The sequence below is a fragment of the Echiichthys vipera genome (assembly GCF_963691815.1).
Source record: "Echiichthys vipera genome assembly, chromosome: 19".
Classification (NCBI taxonomy): Eukaryota; Metazoa; Chordata; class Actinopteri; order Perciformes; family Trachinidae; genus Echiichthys; species Echiichthys vipera.
In genome coordinates, this window is record NC_139844.1 from 6925184 (window position 1) to 6951097 (window position 25914).

The 25914-nt window shown below is 38.9% G+C and overlaps 1 protein-coding gene across 1 annotated transcript; it reads right to left on the reverse strand.

The window, feature by feature from the left end:
- On the reverse strand, nucleotides 1–25689 carry cd109 (CD109 molecule; the record flags this gene model as incomplete). Its single annotated transcript, XM_083934536.1, has 30 exons — nucleotides 1–200; nucleotides 1463–1565; nucleotides 1643–1799; nucleotides 3042–3178; nucleotides 4270–4335; nucleotides 4630–4785; nucleotides 7123–7316; nucleotides 7700–7871; nucleotides 7956–8184; nucleotides 8263–8344; nucleotides 9044–9220; nucleotides 10798–10939; nucleotides 12218–12436; nucleotides 13138–13251; nucleotides 13443–13560; nucleotides 15420–15537; nucleotides 15623–15692; nucleotides 16318–16407; nucleotides 17745–17897; nucleotides 19276–19449; nucleotides 19821–19883; nucleotides 19980–20093; nucleotides 20916–21182; nucleotides 21574–21683; nucleotides 21891–22038; nucleotides 23510–23635; nucleotides 24405–24641; nucleotides 24849–24877; nucleotides 24964–25130; nucleotides 25616–25689. The coding sequence occupies 30 exons, from the start codon at nucleotides 25687–25689 to the stop codon at nucleotides 1–3; spliced, it is 4206 nt and encodes a 1401-aa protein (XP_083790662.1).
- Between the last annotated feature and the right edge of the window lie 225 nt (nucleotides 25690–25914).

Below are 25914 nucleotides of genomic sequence, written 5' to 3' on the forward strand. Positions count from 1 at the left end.
TTACACGCCGAAGATGACGACGAAGAGGAGGAGGAGAGCAGGTGATAAGCTGGTCATCAGGACGTTTTGGCTGCTGTTTGTCATGTAGCTGGAGTCGTAAGGCCCGACTTGTCTGCACTGACTGCAGTCGACACCGCAGAATGAGCAGCTGGACATGTCGCCCCTCCTCTTGGATTGATAGGCCCAGGCCGTCCTCCGTCCTGAGAGGGATAAGAGGTTCAACATGAGTCCATCTACGTTTGAAGAGTTATTACAACATGTACAAACAGTCCAATATGATTTTTTCTGCAAAAAAAGTATAATTTCCACGTTAAAATCCTTAAAACTGCAGCTCAAAATTCGTTTTTTATTGAGCACAGACAGAAGATAAACGTGGAAACGTGGTTCTTGTGTCAGACGCTGCACATGCATCGTTCTGCAGAGTGAAGCTCAAACATTCGACTGCAGGAACAACGAGAAATACGAGTTTATAAATGCCTGAGGGCTTTACTTTTTTTTTATAATTTGTATTTCTGTTTAGTGAAAAAATAAACTTAGGTCTGAATTTTCCCTTAAAGTAGCAAAAGATTTACTTCGCACGAGTTCACGCGAAAATGCTTAGATGCTAAAATACCATTTGTTTTAACGGAACTGGAGAGTTTTTCTTCATTGAGATATGTGCGTTTGATTATCAGGTGGTTCATCCAATCACGTGCCAGGTATGTTTTGAAAGTGCCTGCTCCATTTCCCGATCAGGTAATACCAAGCCCCGATCACAGCGACTTCCTGGATAATCCAATACAAAAGTGTCAACAACTGCATTTCTCTGAGTGTCCACTAGGGGCAGTCTGCATAATAGAGCCATTTCTCATTGACCCCCATATTAAACAGGCCGTTTCCACAGCATAATCTGTCTAGTCTAGTCTGTATGTTTAGGTCATATCTCCATGACAACACTGAAGGGGGTGATTTTTTTTTGTACCAGGCTAGTTTTTATTTTATTGGAGGTTAAAGTTTATGAATCATTAGGGGCGTGGCCTCTTGAGTGACATTTAGCAGCTAGCCCTCACTTCTCCTCAGAAGTAAATGTCAAACAGATGGACGTAACTCCCCCCCCCCAACGTCACATACATGCCCTTTTTTGGTAAGAGGAAATGAGGCAGAGTCAAAGTCTGACAGGATTTCTGATTCTGAACTCCCGTAGGCAATTACGATTGGATCAAGTTGAGAGAATGTACCTCGACGTAGATGCTACGTTTTTATACAGTCTATGCTTATAACCATCTGACGAGGTTAGAAATAACGAACAACGGAAGCTGCAACATGAAGAATAAAGCTAAAATGCTCAGCTTTGTTTATAATCTTTTAGAATTAAGAGAATTTATTGCACAAACCTGCAAGTAAATAATGTAAACTTGAACGTAATGTCGCGGCTCTGCAGAAAACAAGCTGCACAAACCTGCATAAATAAATGTCTCCTTACCTGGTTCATAATAATCATAGAGGAGTCCGTTTGCCTCCTTGACTTTGCCGACTTTATACTCCATGACCAGAGGGATCAGGAGACACTTCTCCTCCGTCGTCACCTGCAAATACAGTTCATGTTTTCATTCCTGCACCTCAGTGCGTCCGTGGTGTGTTTTTACGTGTCAGCGAAGCTCACAGAGTCCAGGTACAGGATCACTTTCCCCGGCTCCATCTCCACTTTCTTTATGACCTCGTCTGTCAGGGTGGCGTCCGGCGGCAGGCTGAAGCCGCTTAGCAGACCCACCTCCATGATGGCCATGCCCGTGGCATTCAGACCCAGACCCGGGGACAGGCTGCAGGACATCGAGACGACGTTAGAAAACTACTATTCATGAGTTAATTTTATGGATCAGGTACAATGAATTAACAAAAATGTATCTTTAAGAAATCCCCTGAAAAATAGGATAAGATAAAAAGAAATACAAAACTACTAAGTTATAACGATTGAAATATATATGATTTAATAAGTTATATATATATATACACGTACAAACTTTTTGTTTTCGATTTGTATAAAAACTTCATTTCAAGAGTTGTTCATATAGCTGCTAACCATTTAATATACATATATATATATATATATATATATATATATATATATATATATATATATATATATATATATACATATATATATTTAACAGATAGTTGTTTTTTTTATATATTTTATTTACCATTTGTTGACACTTAATTGTCAATCTGTTTAAACATTAAGTATATTTAACTACATTAAAATGTACAGTTATTTATTATATTAACAATTCTTATTATTCATTAAATAAATATACATTGGTAAATACTAAATCAAGATTTATGATTTCCTATGATCAAAGATTTTACTTAAATACATTTGTTTAATATTTTGTTGATGATAAATTGCTCATTAATTTAAAATAAAGTATATTTAATTATATAAAAATGAACAGTTATTATTAAATGAACAGTTATTATTATTACTTATTAATAAAATAAATATGTTATAGTTAATACTACGTTTCGATTTGTTTTCTATGACTATTCTTTGATTTAAAGCTTCACTTAAATACATTTATTTTATTTAATATTTAGTTGATAAAGTGTGGTCTTTACCTAGTCTGTAAAGTGTCCTGAGATAACTTTTGTAATGATTTGGCACTATAAATAAAATTGAATTCAATTGAATTGATAATAAATTGCTCATAAATTAAAAATAAAGTGTATTTAACAATGTTAAAAGTAAATATAAAGTTGTATGTATTATTAGTCATTGTAAATAAATAATGATACAATTAATAGAAGTAATTAATGTAATTACATTTTTTTAAACAAAGCAGCTTCATTTACAATTTTTATATATAAAAAGGTGATTTGAAGTGAATTCTTTCATATCAACATATTGCTTTAATTAACTTTTTCCGTCTATCTTCTGATGATGTTTTATGTCAGTAAACGGACATGTCTAGAGTTTGACACTTATCAAACGTCTGCAGCTTATTGTTGTGTTTCTGCGTCTGTTGCATCATGCTGTCGTTCTGCAAAGAGATCAACCTGCTGACCTGCTGCAGATGTGCAGATGTGCCGAGTTCATTTCTGAGTCAAACAGCTCCACAGACACATGAAACGCTTCATGTTTGCCTGCATCTCGCCGCCTCCTCATCAGACCCTCGTTCCTCATGTTGTAAAACACGTTCAGCTGCAGGAGAAGAATAGGTGGCTTTCAGGCAATTTATTGATTTATTTAAAATAAATTAATTACAGGTGGAGATTGTTTTCAACAAGCAGACTACAAGACTTTGACTCTTTAGATTATCATTTTGTTATCATTACTGATTATCAGAAAATTATTTTCTTGATTAATCGTTTAGTCTGAAAGTGACAGAAAACAGTGTCATCCCAGTTTTTCAAAGGTGATGTCTTTAAATGTCTCGTGTCATCCAAAGCCAAAATATATTCAGTTTAATATGATGTAAAACAGGAAATCCCCACATTTTCAGCATTTTCTGCCATTTTTGCGACAAGAAAACACTTAATATTTATCAAAATAGATTATTTAGATTCATTAGCCATGAAATAATTGGAGCTCTGAAGAAGACATTCAAAATATACAAATAAAGTGTGATAAAGTAAAAACACACTGAGAGGGTCAAAGTCCTGAGGCTTTAACACAGACAACACCAAAAAAAAATCAAGTTCACTGGTCATTTTTTAATGTCCCCAGTTGCCGTAGATACACATTACTAAACCTCTATCCTGACTGCCAGGTGGCCGTGTAGCCCTGCCCAAAAGCATCCCCTGCTTTACGGTCTATTTGAGTCTAAATGGGACCATCACTGACTAAATGAACATCATGCTGAATTGAAGAAGACTTGAAACTAGAGACTGAGACATAAACTCATTAGGAAAATGTTTACTGAGGGAATAAATCAAGTGAGAAGTTCAAGCTCATTTTCTCATTGACTTCTATACAATCACACTTCTTTATGGTGCCAGTGGAGTCTCCCCCTGCTGGACATTAGAGAGAATGCAGCATTAAGTTGAGTCTCCCCCTGCTGGACATTAGAGAGAATGCAGCTTTAAGTGGAGTCTCCCCCCTGCTGGACATTAGAGAGAATGCAGCTTTAAGTGGAGTCTCCCCCTGCTGGACATTAGAGAGAATGCAGCTTTAAGTGGAGTCTCCCCCTGCTGGACATTAGAGAGAATGCAGCTTTAAGTGGAGTCACCCCCTGCTGCACATTAGAGAGAATGCAGCTTGAAGGCATTGGTCACGTCCGTTATTGGTGGTACCTGAAACAGGGCGAGTCCTCGACCTTCTGCAGTCACCAACAGGTTCATGTCCTTTTTTGTTTCAATCTGAAACACATCAAAATATCACAGATTTCACTTAAAGACCCAATAAGTCTCTCTGTGATGTAATCTGTTAAGCCAATAAAATCCTCAAACTTTTTGCTACACATGTTTGGCAACCTCCATTTTAAAAAGTACGTCGTAGTTGTGTAGTCTAAACGTAAACGTAAACTTTAACAGTGCTGTCTGATGACAAGGAAAAGCTGTGAAAATATTCTAAATACAGCGTACACTTAAACAGATTAATTCATTTTGCTGAACGTTCCCGATATGTTCCCAACATGACTTGACTCGGCATACCTTCTGTCTCTGGTGGAGCAGAACGTTGTCGTGGTCGATGTGGAAAGAGGCGACAGTGGTCATCGCGTCAGTGTTCACTCTGATGTCCAGTTCGGAGTCGTGAGACCTGATGAGAGCTGCGAACACGGCAGAGGCCTGCAGAGCCACAATGGTGTCCTGAGGCAGGAAACAATGAGTCAAACATCTGCTCCAGAATATTTTGATGGACTTTGATTTTCCCTGCTGACTTCTTTGTTTGTGTTCATGTGTACATGTGTGCATCTGTTTCTGTAGATAAATAGAGTCATATTCGTCTAACCAAGCTTTGGAAAAAGCTTTATTCAGCCTACTGTATTTGGAACCTCTTGCTCAGTTTTTACATCTTTCTTGTTCCCTTGCAGCATCTGTCACGCATATTTGTCAGTGTGTGTATAAGGGGTTGATTGTCCTTTTAGTCATTACATGCCCAGACAGCCACAGTCTGCTTCTGATGTGAGACAAACCACAGTTTCCCCCACTTTGGTGGAAATTTTAGCTTTTACATGCACTTTAGAACTACAGTATGCGACCTTAGTCTTTTAGTTCCACCATTTGTTTTCATTAAAAGGATGCACATGTGAGCAGCTGTTGGGCTTTAAATGGTAAAGGTAAGGACATATTCTGTGTTTCTTATTGTCCACAAATCCCATAAAAACCAACACTGTGTTCGTCTCAGCAGTCTACTGTATGACTTCCTGTCTCTGGCTCCAAACCCATTGGTTCACACCATAGACTGTATAAAAAATGGTTGTAGAATCACTACTTCCTCATAGTGTGGTCCACAGAGCAGCAGCACGAGAGACTTCTCCCAGCTAAGCCAGCTACTTCCTGTTAGGCGTTTCAGCTAACTTGAATGAGGATTAAATGATGTAACCGGCGCTTCTTGACTCTCAAAATGTTATGGGACCGAATCATAGACTGTATAAAAAATGGACGTAGCCTCTCCTTCGAGGCCCATTCTCTCAACTTGATCCAATCACCCTCTCCTACGGGAGTCTCCATCTTGTCAGACTTTGACTCTGCCTCATTTCCTCTTACCAAAAAAGGGCATGTATGTGACGCTGGGGGGAGGGAGATACGTCCATCTGGCTGACGTATACCTCCGCGGAGAAGTCACTGTCACTCAAGAGGCCACGCCCCGAATTATTCATAAAGTTTAAACTCCAATAAAATAAAAAATTAGCCTTGTACAAAAAAATTCACCCACCTCAGTGTTGTCATGCAGATATGACCTAAACATACAGACTAAAATGTTTTTTTGTACCAGGCCTTAAACAGGTTTAATGATGCTGTGAAAACAGCCTGTTTAACATGGGGGTCAATGAGAAACTGCTCTATTATGAAACCGGCCCCTACTGGACACTCGGAGAGCTGCCATTTTTGTTACTTCCTGATTGGATCAACCAGAAAGTCGCTGTAGTGGAGGCTTGGTTCATACTGATGATGTAAATCTTTAGACACACAAATATACAGTTTCACGTTTAAAAAAAGATGCAGTAATCTCCTGAAACATCTTTTATCAAACAAAGTGCATTTGTTCCGATTCTTTGCGGTGGACATTTGGTGCTCCAGTGCAGTGGGTTAGACTTCTATCATTGAAGAAAATTGATTGGGTGCATATTTTTGTAAATATTTCACATTATATTGAATGCATTACAATAAAATGCAGAACAACTGATCAACAATATAATAAATTACACAATAACTGCATGAAGTGTGCATAAACAAAGTAATTTGGATGAATTTTGAATAGATTATTTCCCGTGAATATTTTCGCAGGTAGAGCTGCAACTAATGATTATTTTCATTTTGGATTACTAATTAATTCTGCTGATTCATTTCTTGATTAATTGATTAGTTCTTCGGTCTGTAAAATGTCAGAAAAGGTTATAAAAAGGTGGATCAAGATGACGTCCTTAAAAGTCTCAAATATATTCAGTTTACTGTCATAGAGGAGGAAAGAAACCAGAGAATATTCACATTTAAGAAGCTGGAATCAAAGAAATTAGACTTTTAATTGAATAAATCAATCAATAAATCATGCAAATAGTTGGCCATTAATTCAATAGTTCACAACAAATAAATGAATCGATGACTCTTTGCAGCTCTGCCTTTCCAGATGAGGATGATTTGAATGCACTTCTCTGTATTATTATTTCTGTTTTAGTTGTAACAATCATACAAACTTAATTGGCTTCTTCTGTTGACAGATTCAGTGTTTTCTTGCTCTTTGTTCTTTCAGCTCTTTCGGTTGGGCTCTGTGAACATTTCTTCTGTTTAAGTTTATAATCCTAAATAATTAAAAACAACAATTAGGCAACTTTAGTTTTCTTCAAAAGACTGATTTAAATGAGATAAAGGTCCACTGTATATTTTATTATAATTATTATTATTGTTATTATTATTATTATTATTATTATTATTATTTATTATAAGTTTTAGAAGCATTCATTGTTGGTTTTGGTCGTCTCACACCTGAGTGCTCCCAAATCCTCCGTTTTCATTGCGCTGTTGGACGAGCCACTTTACAAGGCGGATACCATCCGTGATGAGATCCAGTTTGTGTAGAGTGAGCAGCAGGTAGGACGCCATCTCGATGTCTGCAGAGCGAGGCTGCCACGACGACGACGACGACAGGTCATCTGGGGAGGACCACATCGGCACGCCGTCTACTCCCAGAGGAGAGGCATCGTTAATGATTAAAGCCAAGATCCATGTGCTGTGGCAACGGAGGGAAGCCACACAACATTCATCTACACACACTGCCACGACACAGAGCTGGTTAAAAATCATGAAAATATCCCTTAAATTTAACTTGTTTAGTGGTTGGCTATTTAGCTTAGTAGCAAGAATGACTTGAGTCAGGTCACATGGTACTACTCACTACTGCACATATTTGTTATGCAATTACTTCCCACACACACGCGCACACACACATACTTACTTATGTCCACACACACACACACACACACACACACACACACACACACACACACACACACACACACACACACACACACACACACACACACACACTAAGTCGTCATTGCACCTCTCATCTCAGCTCGTCCAATAAGCTTGCTGAGAGCTACTTCAGCACTGGAGCTGCCAGACAGAGCCAGAGCATAGGTGAGCAGGCTGAGGCTGTAGTTACTGGTGACACCGAGAGCCAGCCGGGTCTCCAGGAACACCAGGGCTGCAGACACCTGGCTGCTGTACTGAGCCTGACAGACAGAGAACAGGGCGGCAGAGTGTCAGAGAGACGCCAGCGTGATGACACGTGAATTTACAAAGTCATTGACTCTTACACTGATGTCGCTGTCTTCCAGCAGGGCGATGAGGACGTAGGCTGTGAGGGCAACAGGGCCATCCAGGCCTCCTTGGAGCTCGCTGTGGATGACACGCCCAAACTCATCTAATCTCCCATCAGGCCCCTGCTGGTCTGCTAACCAGGCCGCCACTCTTTCCAGCACGTGGTTGTCGATACTGATGAACGGCCGCGCTTGCAAGAAACACCTCAGCACGAAGGCAGAGAGCCTGCAAAGAGTTCTTTCATCAGTGTTTTGTGAGGAGTGCAATGTTCCCGTTACATGTACGAACCACTTTAAAACACACCAGGTGCTTCCAGACGAGTCCCGATTTCCGAAGGCACTGAAGGAGCCGTCTCCTCGTTGATAGGACAGCTCTCGCTCGTAGCCTGGTGAGAAGATCAGAGGTTACACAGCGGTCAGGGCATCGTCTGAATGTGCTCAGCTGTTTTTTGTCTTTTACATTGAAGTAAATAACCAAAAAATAACCCAATATATCTCGTAAATCTGATGATTTGACTCTACCTTTTAAAATGAATTCATTCATTTCATACATTTATTCATTTTAAGCTCCTTAGAGAGTTTATGCACGCCACTGCAGCGCTCAGTAAACGTTTCCATGAGTGCAGGAAGGTCTCTGCCACAAACATAGAACAAGATTTAAACAGCAAAACTAAAAACTGTAGTTAGAAACTTGAGCAAACAGAAAAAAACTTTAAGATTCTGAAATAATCAATGAAATTACACTGCTGTGTTCCTCGTGTGTAAATGTACAACGAGCTGCAGGTTTTCTCTGTTTTTACATTTTAGAGAATGTAATACATATTTTACGCATGTCCCGCAGCCACAAACAATCCGCAGATTAACGCGCATCACTATGCAAAAAGGCAAAAATGTTTCTTTTGACATTTTGCTTTTTCTACTTTACTTCAAGTGCAATTTTAAATCCAGGGCTTTAACCTCTAACAATAAGCAACCGATAGCTGATAAATCACATGAACGGAAATCTGTGAATAAGTGCCACTGGTCTTCTCAGAGCTGTTTGGAAGTTATGAACGTGTTAATGTGCCGTGATGTCATCAGGTTACCCTTCATCATGTAGTCCGTGGCTTTGTCCATGGTCTCCTGATCCGCCTGCCCCACGGCGCTCAGATACTGCAGGACGTAGATGTTTGGTGCAAAGTTGATCATGTTCTGTTCCCCGCAGCCGTAAGGCATCTTGATCAGAGAGCCCAGACCGCTGATGGACGGACCGAGGATGTCACCTTCGTCACCGTGGAAACCAGACAAATCAGACACGATAAGAGAGAGGAGTTAATGTTTACTGAGCCGACCTAAACATCACGTCATGCACCAGGGCTTTGAATGAGATGTTTCACCGTCGCAGCAGATTAGTGACACAAATGTTTGGATTCACATGCTCTGGAGGCAGAAATACTGTAATCTCATTGGTTGGGTCAAACCTCGGTGGGCGGAGTCAGTGATACTAGATGAGTAATAAGATGTTTCACCGTCACAGCAGATTAGTGACATAAATATTTGGATTCACATGTTCTGGAGGCAGAAATACTGTTTCTGATGTTTGTCATGATGACCTCAGATTTAGCCTGAGATACTGTTTCATTTGTCAAGATCTCATCAAGATGTTTCTGTTCCCTCAGGAGTTGCATTTGTTTAGCAAATGAACGATCATACACAGGGTTGAGAGGGTTACTTTAAAGATATATTCTGACGAAAATTACAACCAGCCTGTTTTAACTAAGAGCATCATAAATAACATTTATATCACCACAACAACAACAAATATATTTCAGCCTGAACACCTCTAGGAAGTAACTTGAGTTGTTTGACTTAGTATGAATAGAAACTTATTTTTCATTTGAAAACCATAATATAGGCTTTGAATGTCAAAAATGACCTGCCATACTTGCCAACTATTACACCTGAACAATTGATGATTTTCAAACCAAAGCTGGGGGTAAAAAATAGAGTTTCAGAGACTTTGTTTTAATGTCAAATACTTTACATCTTACTATTAATTCTCAGGAGAGAACACAGAATAATTCACCCTCTGGTGTGAACTAACTAAGAACAGTACAATCATGTATTTTTAGCATCTTAGAGAATTTGTGCACGCCACTGCTGCGTTTAGTAAACATTTCCATGAGTCTAGTAATGTCTCTGCAGCAAATATGGTGGAACCTTTAAGCAGCAAAACTAAAAACTGTAGTTATGAACTTGAGCAAACAGAGATAAACTTAAAGCTTCTCAAATGACGCTGCTGTGTTCCGCATGTGTATAAAATTATATATAAATATATATACACCATTTTACCACCTGTCAAGTATCAGCTTACATCAAAACTTACTATATGTAGTGAAGACTTTGAATGAATTTAATAAAAAGGTATTAAGTGTAGTTTTTGGTGAAATGTGGACACTTCACACACATCTTCAGATCTAATCAATCATCACAGTTTCGAGATTAGTGTCAATTCAGTATCTGACCAAATGTCTCCCCTACTGTTCCCATTTTATCCTCTTTTTTAGATTTAATCTAATCAGTTCATCCTTGAGTCCAAGTGGACATTTGTGCCAAATTGAAGAAACCTCCTCAGGGGTTCCAGAGATATGGTGCTCACATGGGCCTGTAGTCTCATGACCCAGTGGAAAAATAAAATGAACATTTAATTATTTGACTCTGTCTTGTGTTTAATACTAATGTGAGTGAGAAATCGACTGTCGTGTTGTTTTACAGGAATCAGACCTCAGGTGACATGAGGCCAAATGTGTTTGTTTCCCAGCAAGTCGTGACTCTGGGTTTTTACGGTGTGTTTACATACCGACAGCAGTCACTGAAGCTCTCTCACTGCCCTCCACAACATCTGGCGGGAAGGTGAACGTGACTTCTCTGGAAAGGCTCGACTGCGATGCAGAAAGCTCCATCAGCACCGAGGTGGAGAACGACTGCTCCAGTCCTTCAGGCTGCAGAATCAACAACCGTGGAAAATGAACATACAAACAAACGCGGTGAGTAATATTTCTGGGAAAAGGCAGAGCTGTAAAAACACAGCATTTGTTTTGCAAATGAAAGATCATACACGGGGTTGAGAGGGTCTGCTACAGTGCTCCCATCTGCTACAGTGGAGCAGCAGATGAGGAAAGTTGGTTTTGGAGCTGCGGCAGGTTGAGAGACGCTTTGATAAACACGATCTGACAGCTTCAACTTTCACCGCTGATGGTGTTGAGCAAGAAGCTCCACTTTTGACTCCTTGCTTCACTGGTTCTTTCAAAGCCTCAGACTGAAGGACTTCTGCTCATATATTAATATGAAAAACTAGTCCAGTGGTTTTTAATCTGGGGCTCAAATACACTTAAAGGATGCTCTAGATCTGGAGACTTACAGTCATTTTTCTGCTGAATTAGTTTAATTGCATAGTTTCACTCAATGCCTGGATGCTCATGATCATGGTTATGTAACTTGATCCCACAGAAACTCAACAATTGAGCCAATATTTCTCTAATATTGCTGTTAGACTTCAGACTGCACAAAATACATAAAAAAAGAAGGACTGCCTTTGATTAAATAAATTCATAGTCGACTATCATTGATATGATTCTGTCGACTAATCGATAAGTTGATCTAAATAAGGACTGGAAAAATAAGCTAATGCGCTAGCCAGATATCAGAGAGAACTGTCAACTAGTTGTTCTCCGTTTACATCTTCATTCAATTGTCCCTAACCAATCACAAGAGACTTTTGGTCCTTACATACAGTTTAGTGCTATGCTAACTTGAAAGGGGGTAAAATAGTTTAATTCTTATACCCTTTCCAAAGTGTTATTGGACCATTTGATTAATCAGATTCTGATAATGAAACAACACATCCACCTACACCCTGTTTTACCCCCGCGAGAGTAGACTCTCTATGGTGGTGACAGAGTCGACTACCAAGACTAACTAGCGTTAGTTCCGCCCCCGGGCTGTTTTTAACAGAGAACCGTAATTTCATTGCAATGATACCAGATGAATCAGACAAATTGTTTGATTCCAGATAAAAATCAAATAAGAAATAACAAATCTGATCTCATGTCAAAGCACCACTTTAACTAAGTTCTTTGAAATAAGTCTTTCAGCATGAAAAATTACCAACTGACTAAAGAAATCTTAGTCGCCTAAGATCAAAACACCTAAATTGCTCTAAATCATTTCTTTAACTCCCCATTACCACATTATCTAAACCTTCTAACTGTTATTGTCACCTTGACGAGCACCATCCTGATGACCGAGTCAGCAGTCACAGGCGACATGGCTTTCACTGAGACGGGCATCTCCCCGAGTACCAGCGGCCTGATGGGAAAGAGGACGGACGCTCCGCTCTGACTTCCCACAGACACCTGACGAACACCAGACATGAGCGGCTCCTCATTGTCCGGGAAGACAAACTCAAAGGTGTCACTCTCTGCGACGATCACCGTGACCTAACAACAAAGAACAGAAGAAGAAGAGATGAATCCGCCCAGATCACGTTAAACACAAGCCTGACGACACAAAGAGTGACAAATGAAACTCCAGGAGGGAAGGAGTCGATGAGCTCCATTTCATGAAGCTTTTATTTGTCCAAAAGGGTTTCCAGATTAAAGAGAACCTGAGCGTCTTTATCGTATCACTTGGATTATATTATATTATATTATATTATATTATACTATAGCAGCCTGACACCTGAAACAACTCCATTAATGCTCCACAGTCACTCCACAAACTAATGTAATCCAACACCTGCACCTTGCTATAAAACTGCCAGAAAATGCTCAAAAAAAACATCATTCACAGTTTCCTAAAGCTGACAGATTGTCAAAAATGTATCTAGATACGTATTAGATCGTCTCATAAGGGAGAGATGCACACCGCTAATAGTTTTCATAATATTTAGAGCCTTTCACCTTAACGTTCTGATGGGAAAAAATGAATTCCTTGAGATGAAGTTTGTGACACCCTTGAACCCAAACTGACTGACAACATCTACCTTTCAAGTGTGCAGGAGGAGGAAGTGGAGAGACAGTAACTGGAGGTCAAAACAAAGACAGGCCGGCTCCTGATCGATCAATTTACAATATCAAACCCTATTTGAAAATCAAGCTTTTTATTCTGGAGACCGTCCTCTGCCATCGAACACACTGACCTCCAGGTCCTGAGGGAGGTAGTTGAACAGAACGACCTCCAGCAGCAGCTCCTCTCCTCGTATGATGGAGGCCGGCAGGTTCAAGGACAGGAAGAAATCCTGGAATACTCTGAGCTGCAGGAAAACCACATGGAAACTTTAGGAGTAAAAAACACTAACAACTACAATACAACATTAATGCTGTTAACAAATATGTCTAAACTGCATGAGATAAGTCAGTTCTACCAAAAAACCTACAACAAATATACATATTATGACAAACAAACAAAGTATTCGTTTTCATGTGAAGTTATGCAAGTAAATACCTCTGCAGGCTTCTGGACGATGCCCAGGCCCAGGTTCTCAGATATGACGAAGGCGGTGGCTACCCAGGTGGTGATGCTGTCTGGTACAGTCAGAGTTATCTCTGCTGTGTCAGAATTACTACGAAAAGAGAAACATGATATAAGATTTAAATAAAAAAAAAACTGTTTACCCTAATGAAGTATCAAGTCAAAAAAGTGCTGCATTTTGTTTTTATCTCCACAACAAGCACAGCTTTGTTTAGCTTTATTTATAGTGTATACGTTTTCAGAGTATTCAATCTTATTACCATTAACATGCATGCAATAAATGTAATTCCCTCATTATTCTGCATAATTTACTTTTTTTTTTTTCTATGGTCGCTAATACTTATTTCATGAGTCTAAAATTTTAATTGCATGCATTATTCTACAACATTTTTCCCCAACTTTCTATTTATCATAGTGAGTTAACTAAGTATTTACAAAACAAAAGTATGTGCAACAATACTAATAATGCAAACAATATTAATAACACATACACTTGAAAATATATAAAAAAAGAAACACTAAAGTAAAAAGAAACAAGAAAAATAGAGGGGGAAAAGATAAGAAAGACACCATATTTTTATTTACTATTTCACTGTAGATGTTTGCTAAACAGGTCTGACAACCCAGTCTCATTTTCCTGTCAGGGGGGATTCAACTTTATACTTTGCTTGTTGAGCTGTAAAAGAATAAAGATTGGCATCATCTGCATACAGACATAGTTCGCAGTCTTGCACTCACCGTGTTATCAAAGCAACATCATTTTTTGATTTTTTGAGTAATTGAGCAATTACTTTTACAGGACTGTCATGAATATAGACAGCTGTGTACATGATTTATTTATGATTAAAAACTAATGAGTCAACAACTTTGCTTAAGTAGCCAAACATCTACAAAAACAAAGCAAGACAGCTGATATTGTTTATTGTCCAACAGCAAGATGTCCAGCTCTGTGTCTGTCCTGCAGCCTTTTATTTCGATCTTGACTAAAAATCAGTCTCAGATTTACTCTTTCTGTTCATCAGGAAACAGTAAATCACAGATCACCCTGCTATAAGCAGCATCAGAATGATTTTAAAGAAACGTATTGCTTTAAAGTAAAAATGTATGGACTTAAAGAAGGTTTAGATTGTTTAATTGATTGTTTATATAGGTTTCTAGGCTCTTCTTCTTTACCCAAATCTATTTTTTGCTACCTAGTGCACCACGGTTACTCTCTGCTATATATACAGATTCTAATAACCAATACAAGGAACATTTTGTCATATACTTTTAAAGCAAAGGGACCAGAGAAGGGATCTTCTCGCTTACTACTTCTCTTCATGGTTTCAAAGCATCACTTCTAATCCATTTGCAAACTCCTTGTTCTTGTTTTTTTTTTTTTTTTTTTTTTATTATTTTCTTTTATGTTTATTCTGAATTTTATTCTTATTTATCATTCATTTTCTCATTCAAATCATTGTTGTATCCTATATATTTATAGTATAAACCAATATTTCTGTAGTTTTCTTTTTCTGGGCTGTCTGGGGATAAGCTGTGGTTAGGAGAGCCTTCAGTGTGTGTGTGTGTGTGTGTGTGTGTGTGTGTGTGTGTGTGTGTGTGTGTGTGTGTGTTTGTGTGTGTGTGTGTGTGTGTGTGTGTGTGTGTGTGTGCGTGCGTGCGTGTGTATGTGCGTGTGTGTGTGTGTGTGTGAGTGTGTGTGGGTGTGTGTGTGTGTGCGTGTGCATGTAGAAGTCCTCTAATGTGTTTCACCGTATTTCTTTTTTTTTTTTAACTTTGTATTGTGTATCATTTTGTGGAAGAACCCCCTCAAAAATGAGATGATTCATCTCAAGGGGCTATCTTGAATAAATCATTTCAAATAAATTCAAATTCAAATCTTTCAACCTCATCTAAAAATAAAAAGAAATTTGGTTTTAGTGATTCTACAGGTGTATGTTTCTGAGGCGTCACCCTGTGTTGGTGTCCATCCATATCCAGGTCTCTGGAAAGTCCGAGCGCTGTCGTAGCTGCTGTTGTTGCTCCTCACTGTGACTGCCTGTCTGGGTTAAGTGATGCATTCCCTCCTCTGCTGTTTAAGAGACGAGTGTCAGCCTCATCAGCATCGCCTAGTCACAATATCCAAAAGTGTGAAAAAACAACAGTGCAAAACTCACCAAACACAGGCTCCAGCCGGTGCTCCATCATGTGTAAACTGGCATCCGTCAGCACCACAAGATCACATGTCTGCACAAAAATACACATTTTACTTCACATATGGCTAGAAATAGAAACACTGAGTAGTTTATTAAAAAGCTGAAGCAGCTTCAACCACCACTGGCTACATCTAAATATATGGACTACTACGAAAGGCGATATAGTTTGTTTCTTCCTGACCTACTGGTGGTTTTCAAGGATTCAGGATCAACGCAGCCCCGTCTTCTAGAAAATTACGTTCCCATACAACAAAATTCGTCATGTTGCTGAAGATTTATCAACTTTTTATACTTTTTAAGAACCTGCAGAAACCCTGTAAACCAACGAAATCAGAAGTCGATTTGTGACGAAGACAATGACAAATGACGTTTTGTTTTGCTTTTCTGGAGGGCAACAACCTATTTTATTGTTCGATTTGGAGGAGTTGCTGGCATCATAGTTACTAAATTGTGCCTACAAAGACATAATACATGTGGTAATAATTTTAATACTAATAATGAAGTAAATAGTTAAAAGTCAAAGCATGGACAGAAGTTTAAAATGCTCTACAGAAACATGATAATGCCCAATTGGACACCGTCCTTCTTGAGTAACCAGGAAGTTAAAACAATACTGATTGAAAAAACAGATCTGATGAGTCTCTGTGGTGTCGAACCTTAAAGACGGAGTATGGATCTCCCATTCTCATCATGTAAGAGTAGGCCTCGTCCGTGGAAACACTGTACTCAGTCATCTCTTTCAGCACCTGTGAAAGCAGCACTGACATATCATCTCAGTGCTGCTACACAAAGAGCAACACAACAGCAAAGACCACTTATTGTTTAAAACCAGTTTGACTAAGCTGGGTTAAAAAGAAAACAGTTCAAGAAGACTCATTTCACAGTGACCTGATACTGGGAGGGGGCGGCAGATTCGGTTTCATAGAAATACCTGCAGGGGATGTTAGGAAAAATAAAGGTGCACATACAGCTGTTGGAAAATTTTAAACCAGAGAACACCCTGGGGAGTTATGGAAACCACAGGATGGACTTAATGACAAAGGAGATTATGTGATAGTAATAATCAGTAAACACGTGACCCAAAGCTTCAAGGTGTCTTTAGCCCAGAGTTGAAACTTGCAACTACTTGCAACATGCAGGTCTGCAACGTTCCGAAACCTGCCCGTTCAGACCAAGGAGAAGAGGCGAGATAGTTTATCGTCTCAATAGCAACGCCTCTCTGTACTTCTGTTCTAACCTCCGACTTTTCCGGCTTGTTTTCGTAGCTGGATATAATTTGTAGCATTATAAAATATAAATGAGGACAGAGATAGTGAGAGACTTGCTACCGCTGCATTTCTAGTTAAGATGAAACAGCCAAATTACCGTTTTATTTCCCTGATTCACTGCTTTGTTCTGGATTATGGCCGGCGCTCCTTATTCATTGTATTGCTTGCTCGACCCTCTCTCTCCATCTCTTTTCCATCTCTCTTTCTCACACGCTTGTTGAGCCTCCGATTGATTGATTGGCTATTGAAACAGTTGGCTTGTGTTATGTTCTCAAATCTGCTGCTGGCCATTTGACAAGTTGAATCGCTGGCGACAACATGCTGGATAGATTTGCTGACCTGAGACGGGTCAGTTCACAGCGCTGAAACTTTCACCTGCTACGTTCTAAAACTGTTTTGTTGCATTGCAAATCTTTGATCTGAACTGGGCTTTTGACTGAAGTCACAGTCAGCTACTTCACTTGTTTGCAGGATTTTTTAAAGAAATAACACACTTTAAGGTCAATTCACAAAGAATGGATTGCCGCCGCTGATAGCACCACATTGAGCTGATGATATTACAGTGCAAACATGCCCATAAAGTTTTGCAGCTGAGTGCAATTTGACCTTTTTTTCCCTCATTTGATTGCAATTATCCATGTGGTAGAGTATACATGTTGCTTGTTGCTTTCTGTTTGTCTTATGTCTCGTAAAAGCCGCACAATTATTTTGTGAATTCGCCCGTCAGTTAACAAGTAATTACTCTGATTAAGAGGGTCGTTTAGACAAAGGTATTGGACAGACTGGGAGAAAAATAGTTTGGCCGCTGCTCTCACCGTCGCCACGGTGATGTCATTGTGCGATCCCATCCACTTTGTCGCCTTATCGACCACCAGGATTCCGACCAGAGAGGCGGGCTCCGCCACTGTGACCCTCAGTGTGACATCGTCGGCGGGCTTCCTCATAGCGTTGCTCCAGCCCAGAGACACCTGCCAATCATCATCACACAGAATCGTACACCACTCAGAAAACATTACAGCAAGCATCCTAGACATCAGGTTACCTCCCAGAAAACAACTTTAAGTCCATACATTTCTATGTGGTCAAATCTGTGGTTAAATTTAAAGACAAATATGTCTAGATGGCCTTAAAGACCACTCAACCACACAAAAGCATGAACATATTCAACAAATACGTGGGAAAAACATGTGGTCCAGTTTGTTTATTTTTTTTCAATTAGCATTTGACCTCAATTCCTGAAAAAGACCTTAAGGCAAGTTTTCTAGCTCACATCCATCCGATTCTGATGCCACAACGTCTTTTACAGTCAATATAATTAATATGCGATAGATGACAGTTTATTTAATCAATCTGAAACTTTTACTGACTTTCTGACAGTCACTGCTCTCAAGTCAAGTCAAGTTACTTTATTAGCAGCCGGATTTTGTTTGCTGAGTTCACATACACACATGTGGGAAAAACACATATCACACGTCATCCAATTTAAGGGAGTGGATTAAGAAGAAATGCCAAATTAAAAAGTTCATAGAGGTCCATAAGTGTCGGGAATCAAATCACGGTAAGATATAAAAACTAATAGTAAAAATAGAATAAATTAAAACCAAATAAATCAGTAAAATCATTTAGGTTGTTAAAACGTAATTGTTTGAAAAAACATAAAATTAAATAAAATACAATAAAAATGTAAAAGACATAAATACAGTACTGAGTATATCAATTAAATCAGCAATACATAATCACCTGTGTAAAATGTCGCTATGACTTATTACTCAGTGTGATGGCTGTCCGGGTAGCAGACTGTTGTAATTGACGAAAAGTCAAACTGAAGGCCCTTCTTGACACAATGTGATCAGATTTAGCCTTCTTGTCACCATGCAAGCCATTGGAAACAATCGTTGTCAGAGTGCAGCGGTGCCATTGTTGCCTGAAATGGCTATTAACCTCTAACTTCCCCTTTTTCAAAAAATTTCACATGCTTCTGATTGACTCACGTATTAGGCAAATCTATAACTACTGTAAAGCTAATGAGCATTAGCTAACTTCTGTTCCGAGTTTTATGACGCTGATCCCAATAAATAGGAAAATGCTTGGAGCTTTTTCTGCCCCAATTTGCTGTGGAAATATGTAAACATGACTTTCTGTTTCCCTTCTAAGCAGATGATACACTATATTATATTTCAAATGAAAATGATCCCATCAAAAATAAGTGTAAATATTAATAGTAAAGTCATCCCTAGCTCATAATGTACATGGTCAGGGTCTGAAATTTACAACCTTACGCAGAATAAAATCTATAAAAATAATATATTTTACAGTTCTTAATTGGGCAAAAAAACAATTAATCACCTGGTTTTGTAAAGTTTGTGTGATGGGTAGCTGCATCACGTCAGTGACAATCTCTCCGTTGGGATGTACACAGTAGACGATGATGCACGCCAGAGGAGCCCAGGTGATTTCTGGGACCAATGTTAGAACGCCAGAGCTTTTCCCAGCGGAAACTACCTGACCTCTGGCCTTCACCTTCAAACACAGAAGACCAACATTTTCTTAATGTATTGTACATTTTATACTTAAAGCTGCACTCTGTATTTTTCAGCCAATAAACGAACAGACTTAATTGATATAGCAATAGTGTCCACAAAGTGCTACATGAGGTGTAAAACAGACGTAAAAACAGTGTGTTTAAATCGCAGTGCAAAATAAAAAATAAAAAAGAAGTGAGAATAAAGTAACAAAGAACTATTTAATCTTGGTATTATTGTGAGTAATTCAAGTTGCACTTATCGTAAGTCACTTTCACTGAATGAAAGCCTGAGACAATTAAATTAAATGTAATTCAATGTAATGCTACATATTGAATAAATTAAGCTTTGAGTGTCTTTTGTACTCACAAGGTAGTGAAACTCAGTCATTCGAAAATTACTCTGAATGTGCAGCAGGATGGGTGAACCAACCTGGAGCAAGAGAAGATTGTGATAAAACATGTTTAATGATTGAAGTAAACATCCTGTTTATAGCTACCAGATACAACCATGGGGTACAGATGTTACCTCATATTCCTCATATTTATGTCCAGAGGGTTTCTCGATCTGCAGGTAGGAGTGACTGGGGGATGTGTAGCTTCTATAGAGTTGTAGACCGTTATGGCTGCCTTCAAAATAAGCCTGAAAACAAAGAAAAAACAGATAAATGTGGCAAAAATGCTTTTTCTCCTGGAGCTGGTGGTGTTTTTTCTCCTGGTAAATAATCTTGTGGAAGATCTTTTTGGTGTATGCAGCTGATTCAAAGATCTCAAAACGCTCCAGAAATCTCCTTCTACACAGATGATATGCAACTTTACATTTCAATGAATCCCATCAAAAAACGAGAACTTTGTTCAAATTCCAGTCTCCTTCTATGCAGATGACCCCAGATGGCCAAAGAAAACAGCCCTTTCTTCATATGCTACATTAAATAGTAAAAGTAATATCTAGGTTGTATTAAATATGGTTAATAGCACAACATATTAATGTACTTTGTTTTATAAAGCCGATCCCAATCAATTGGCTCAGAAATATTCTTATATGCAGATGATACACCACTTTACATTTCAATTATTCCCGTCAAAAAATGAGCACTGTGTTCGAAATTCCACATTAAATATAAATAGCAAAGTAATCCCTAGATTGTCATGTTCATGGTGCACTATGGTAAAAGACATGAATGTACTTTGCATTCATGCATTTTGATAATGTAGTGAAACTACAGTGAACACTACACTGTTGCCAGGGAGTTTCCTGGATTGTATTTTTAGATGTGCAATGATTAAAATATCTGATGTTATGGTAGCTGTTCATCCACTGCATTAAAATCCCAAAATCTTTCATTTTTTCCAGCTGTGAGTTTCTCCTGTTTCAGTCTTTTTCAATTGTCATTTTTACTACTCACCGAGTATGCTGTTGAAGTTAAAGGGACAAATTTTCAAGGTGATAAAAAGATCGTCTTACGTCAATCGTGAGTGTTTCAGTTTCATCCATGACCTGGATGTTGAGGGCTATGACTCCGTCTGTAGGGACAGGAAACTCCATTTCTTCAGGCAGCATCTCCTCTGGACGGGGACGCACCATTCCTGAAGGGTGCGACATGTTCGATTGACGAGGCACCTCTTCTTTCCACGGACTTTGCTTTTCCTTGTGCTGCATCACTGTCACTTTGACAGTTTTCTGTTGATCCTCAAGTGACAGTGGCTTATCGTTGTATGTAGATAGTTTCAGCTGCAAAATCAAGTCAACAATTCACAACATACTTTTTAAATTGAATGCTTTATTTAGAGATATAGAGCAGTGTGTAAATATATTATGTAGGGTACAGAATGTGCAAGAGGCCATTGTCCTAGGGTATCTGCACACTTTTTGTACCTGTCGTGGTAAATGAAAGTGTCACTTATTATAGCATCTTCATCTGAAAATACCAGTTTTGATATATTTATATACATGTAAATGTTCAGAGCTTAGCTAATGTTAATGCACTTAAAATCCCAACACAACTACAGTATAAACAGACATTTTACTAGATAAAAAGAAATGGGAAAAGTATAAAATCAAACACTTAACAATGTTATAAAACATAGATTCAAACTATTAAAAAAAGATTTTCTTTCCTTACCCAGGCAGTAAAGTTTAGAGATGGCTTTAATATCTGTGGATAGCCATCAAATGAAATTTCATATCTGTTCTTTGCCAAAAACACCTTTGCTGTGCTGTTATATGTGAGACCTGAAACATGATAAGCATTAGTAATATAAGATTGATAAACAAACTCCAGGAATGATGCTAAAAACTGCTAACATAACTTATTAGCTTTGTTGCACTGATGTCTTTTATTAATGTATTTTGTTGGAGTTTCAACTTTTAAACAGATTAATAGTTTACACACTGATTTATTAATACAAAGCCTGATATATAAATGTGGCTGATTATTACCTGTGAGGTTTTCAGTAACATGAACCATGATCTTTACACACTCCTCATCCATGTATCCATCATAGTAGATCATCTCGGGAGCTCTTTTGCTCATAGTGTGGTAGTCGTAGTAGGGAATGTCAAACGTGAAGTCTGTGGAGCCGTCGATCTGAATCAGAGCAACAGTGTCATTCTCTATAAGTTAATATTTTGATTGATTGACACAAAAAAGTAAAAAAAATAATGATAAATGTCCATCTGAGTTTACCAGATTTATTGGCCTTTACATAAGGGTAGTGGACAAACGCTCGCCTGCGAATATGCATTCTCATTATGTGCACAGTTACGCAGTCTAGGGCTTTTATTGTGAAAGGTAAGAACAGAAGGTGGGACTGGTGGTGCGCAAGCTCCGACAAATCGACCTCAGTAACGTTTAGGTTATAATAAATATGGTGTAACAGCACAAGACATTAATAGACTTTGTTTTATACAGTTGATCCCAATCAATTGTCTCCGGAAATATCCTTCTACGCAGATGATACTTCCATTGACACTTAAATTAATCCTGTCAAAAAAAAAAAACAGGCACTGTGTTCAACTTCCACATTAAATATTAATTGTAAAGTAATCTCTAGGTTGTAATAAATATAGTGTAAGAACACAAGACATTTATGCATAGTTGTTATTACATAGGAAAGCTGTGCTCAGAGCTTTAAATACAATTACACACCTCTTTGTATTCTTCATAAACGTATTCATCGTGATGATATTCATGGAGGAACGTTATAGTCATGTTTCCCTGAACAGGCTTTCCGTACGAGTACCTGCGAATGAAAACGCAATAATAAATTATCCTTAAAACAAGATGATTAATACACAAACATTCAAATAAAAGTAATTAAAAGGTTCTCACTTTGCTGTGACGAAGCCCCACAGAGTGTCCTCACTATGAATCACATCCGGAGCTTCAATCGCAACTTCAAACTTTGGCAGCACTGCAAACACACACACACACACACACACACACACACACACACACACACACACACACACACACAAACAAACACGATGAATGGGTTTTAGAGCTGGGTGATACCAGTGGTGGCTAAATTTTATAAAAAGATGAGAGAAAAGGTACGTACCGTAATGAAGGACGCTGAAATGCTTCTCACTTGTGACGCTCTGAAACACAGAGGATACACTGTGTTTTCAGAAAACTTTTAATTTACATAACAAACATGATCCTAGCACTGAAAGAAAAACATTACATTTTTTTCCTACCCAATATAGTCTGCCTTTATTTAATCCATCTAATAGTTTTTTTTTCTCGTTCAGTTTTATAATGTCAGAGCAATCTTACAGCATTATGGGCTGTATATTTAATAACTAATTGATTACTTAGGTATTCAACAGATTAATCAATAATGAAAATAATCAGTAGTTGCAGCCCTGTTTGAGCTATAAAAAGACCTGACACCTTATATGTCTGGAATATTTTACATATATTAAAAAAGTGCAAAATTCGTATTATTTCATCTAAATTCAAATTTTCTTGTATTCTATAAAATAATCTGAGATTGGTCCCTACAGTCCTTATAAAAGCCTCGTAAGGATTCACAACACAGGTGTAACAGACTTACATCGACTGCAGCAACGATGGACCATTCGCCCAGAGGCGGGTTTTCAGAGAGCTGAAACTCTTTGGACACGACCCCGAGGACACCGTCCACAGCCAGCCACTGTCTGAGCAGGTTTCCCCTCAGATCCTGGATCAGGTACAAGGATACAGATAAATTAAACATGTGTCCAACAGCTCCAGAGAGAGGTCAGTCAGTTTATAGTTTAAAGAAGTGGCAGAAAGTAGCTGCTTACTGATAGAGGACAGAGCTGCAGTTAAGACACCGACACAAAGACCAAAACATGTTTTCATTATTTCAGCATTTTGAATTGGAGTGCCATGTAGGAAGACGTTCTATCAGTGTTTTTAATATTCCTGCAACACCAGTAAAGGTCAATTGAGCCAACACAACCATAAAGAGACTCAAATGACCACAAAGAGACACAAAACAACTACAAGGAGACTCAAAACATCTTGAAAGAAACACAAAACAACCACAAAGAGACACAAAAACACTACATAGTGACTCAAATGACCACAAAGAGACTCAAAACAACTACAAAGCGACACAAAATAACTACAAAAAGACACAAAACAACTTCAAGGAGACGCAAGACAACTACAAAGAGACAAAACAATGACAAAGAGACACAAAATGACCACAAAGAGACTCAAAGCAACTACAAAGATACACAAAACAACGACAAAGAGACACAAATGACCACAAAGAGACGTAAAGCCACCAGTCAGACTAGTTACTGTAAGTTGGATGAAACATGAAGACAGAGGATTCTTTGATTGATTGATAATGCAGAGTTTTGATTATTGATATGCAGATAAAGAAACCCCATATATGATCTGGATCTATATCTGGACACTTTAATAATAATAACACTAGAGATTGAATTAAGCCTCACTCTGATGAAGATGTCCACTGGGCTCACTAAAGGTTTCCCGTCAGGCTGAATGGACACCACTCTGATCTTCACCATCTGCCCCGGCTGATAGTTCTTTCTGTCTGTCTGGATGAAGACGGAGAGGCGTTTGGGGTGGAAGGGCAGATTTGTTGAGTTGGAGAAAACCTTGAGGCCGCCTGCGTATCCTTCGACCTCCAGACTGTAAGAGTGCAAGTAGCTGGAGTCGCTCACGTCCATCTGCAGGGGTTCAATATGTAGGAGTTAAACAGGTATAATATTCACCAGGTTCACAATCTTAATTAAGCGTGTTAGCATGCAAACAATTGCTAATTAGCAGTAAACACAAAGTACAGTTGAGGCTGATGGGAATGTGAGAGTTCTGGTGGCGGACTGACCAACACAGACACCCTAGTGAGGCTCAGAATAAAGGCATGTCATACTTACAGCTGGAAAAGTCAGCACCTTGGTTGAACCTTCAAAAACATAATTTGAGAGTAAGTTTTTTTAATTACACTGCAACATAATTAATTCTGTTGTTGATGATACACAAAATGTTTACCTCCTGTCACTGTGTCAGAGGTTGAAGCCATGATCTGTTCTCCATGAACGATGTGAGCAGACACGGCAACCGCAGAGCCGGTCAGGATGGTGATGGACAGTGATGTTGGGACTCCGGCGCTGAGGGCTCCAGGGACGAGCAGTAGATAGGAGGGCCGAGGGTCAGGGCTGAGAAACACAAACACACTGAGAAGCCTGAGGGGAACATATCTCTTCTGTCGACACAAACAGTTTTAATTGGGAATACTCTGGAGTAACAAGGTACACCGTGTCTGAAACACATGCTGCTTTTTTAAATGGCATGTGTCATTTCTTTGAGCATCGCAAACTTCCATGTGAGAACAATAGTTTTGCCTGATTAAGTTTAAAAAGGTATATAAGCATGGATGGATTAATATAGGGGCCTACTGGGCACAGGCCCAGGGGCCCTGACTCATAAAATGTTACTGAAAAAAACCTACTAAAGCATCATAAAGAGATGCTAAATGACCACAAGTTACACAAAATGACCACAAAGAGATGCCAAATGACTGAAAATAGACACAAAAGGACCACATAGAGAAACAACACAAGAACATAGAAACATAAAATGCAAAATGGCAACGCAAAACTACCACAAAAAGATGCAAAATGACTAAAAATAGATGCCAAACCTGTGTGTGGTGTTCTGGGCGGCGGTGAGGCCGATGAGGCCGATCAATCCCCACACCTGCAGGAGACGCTCCATTTGCATGAATGAACCTCTCTCTACGGGGCTTCACTCACAGTGCTGAGAACAGGTGTTTTTTAGCGGCGGTCTTCACACCTGCGGACAGTGACCCCACCTCTTCCACCTACTCCTCATAACATATCACCTGAGGAACTGAACCAGTGTCCGTTTACCTGAATCCCCTCGGGGGAGGCTTCATTTAAGAGACTGGGTGTTTCCACTCTGAGGTGATTTACATTGTTC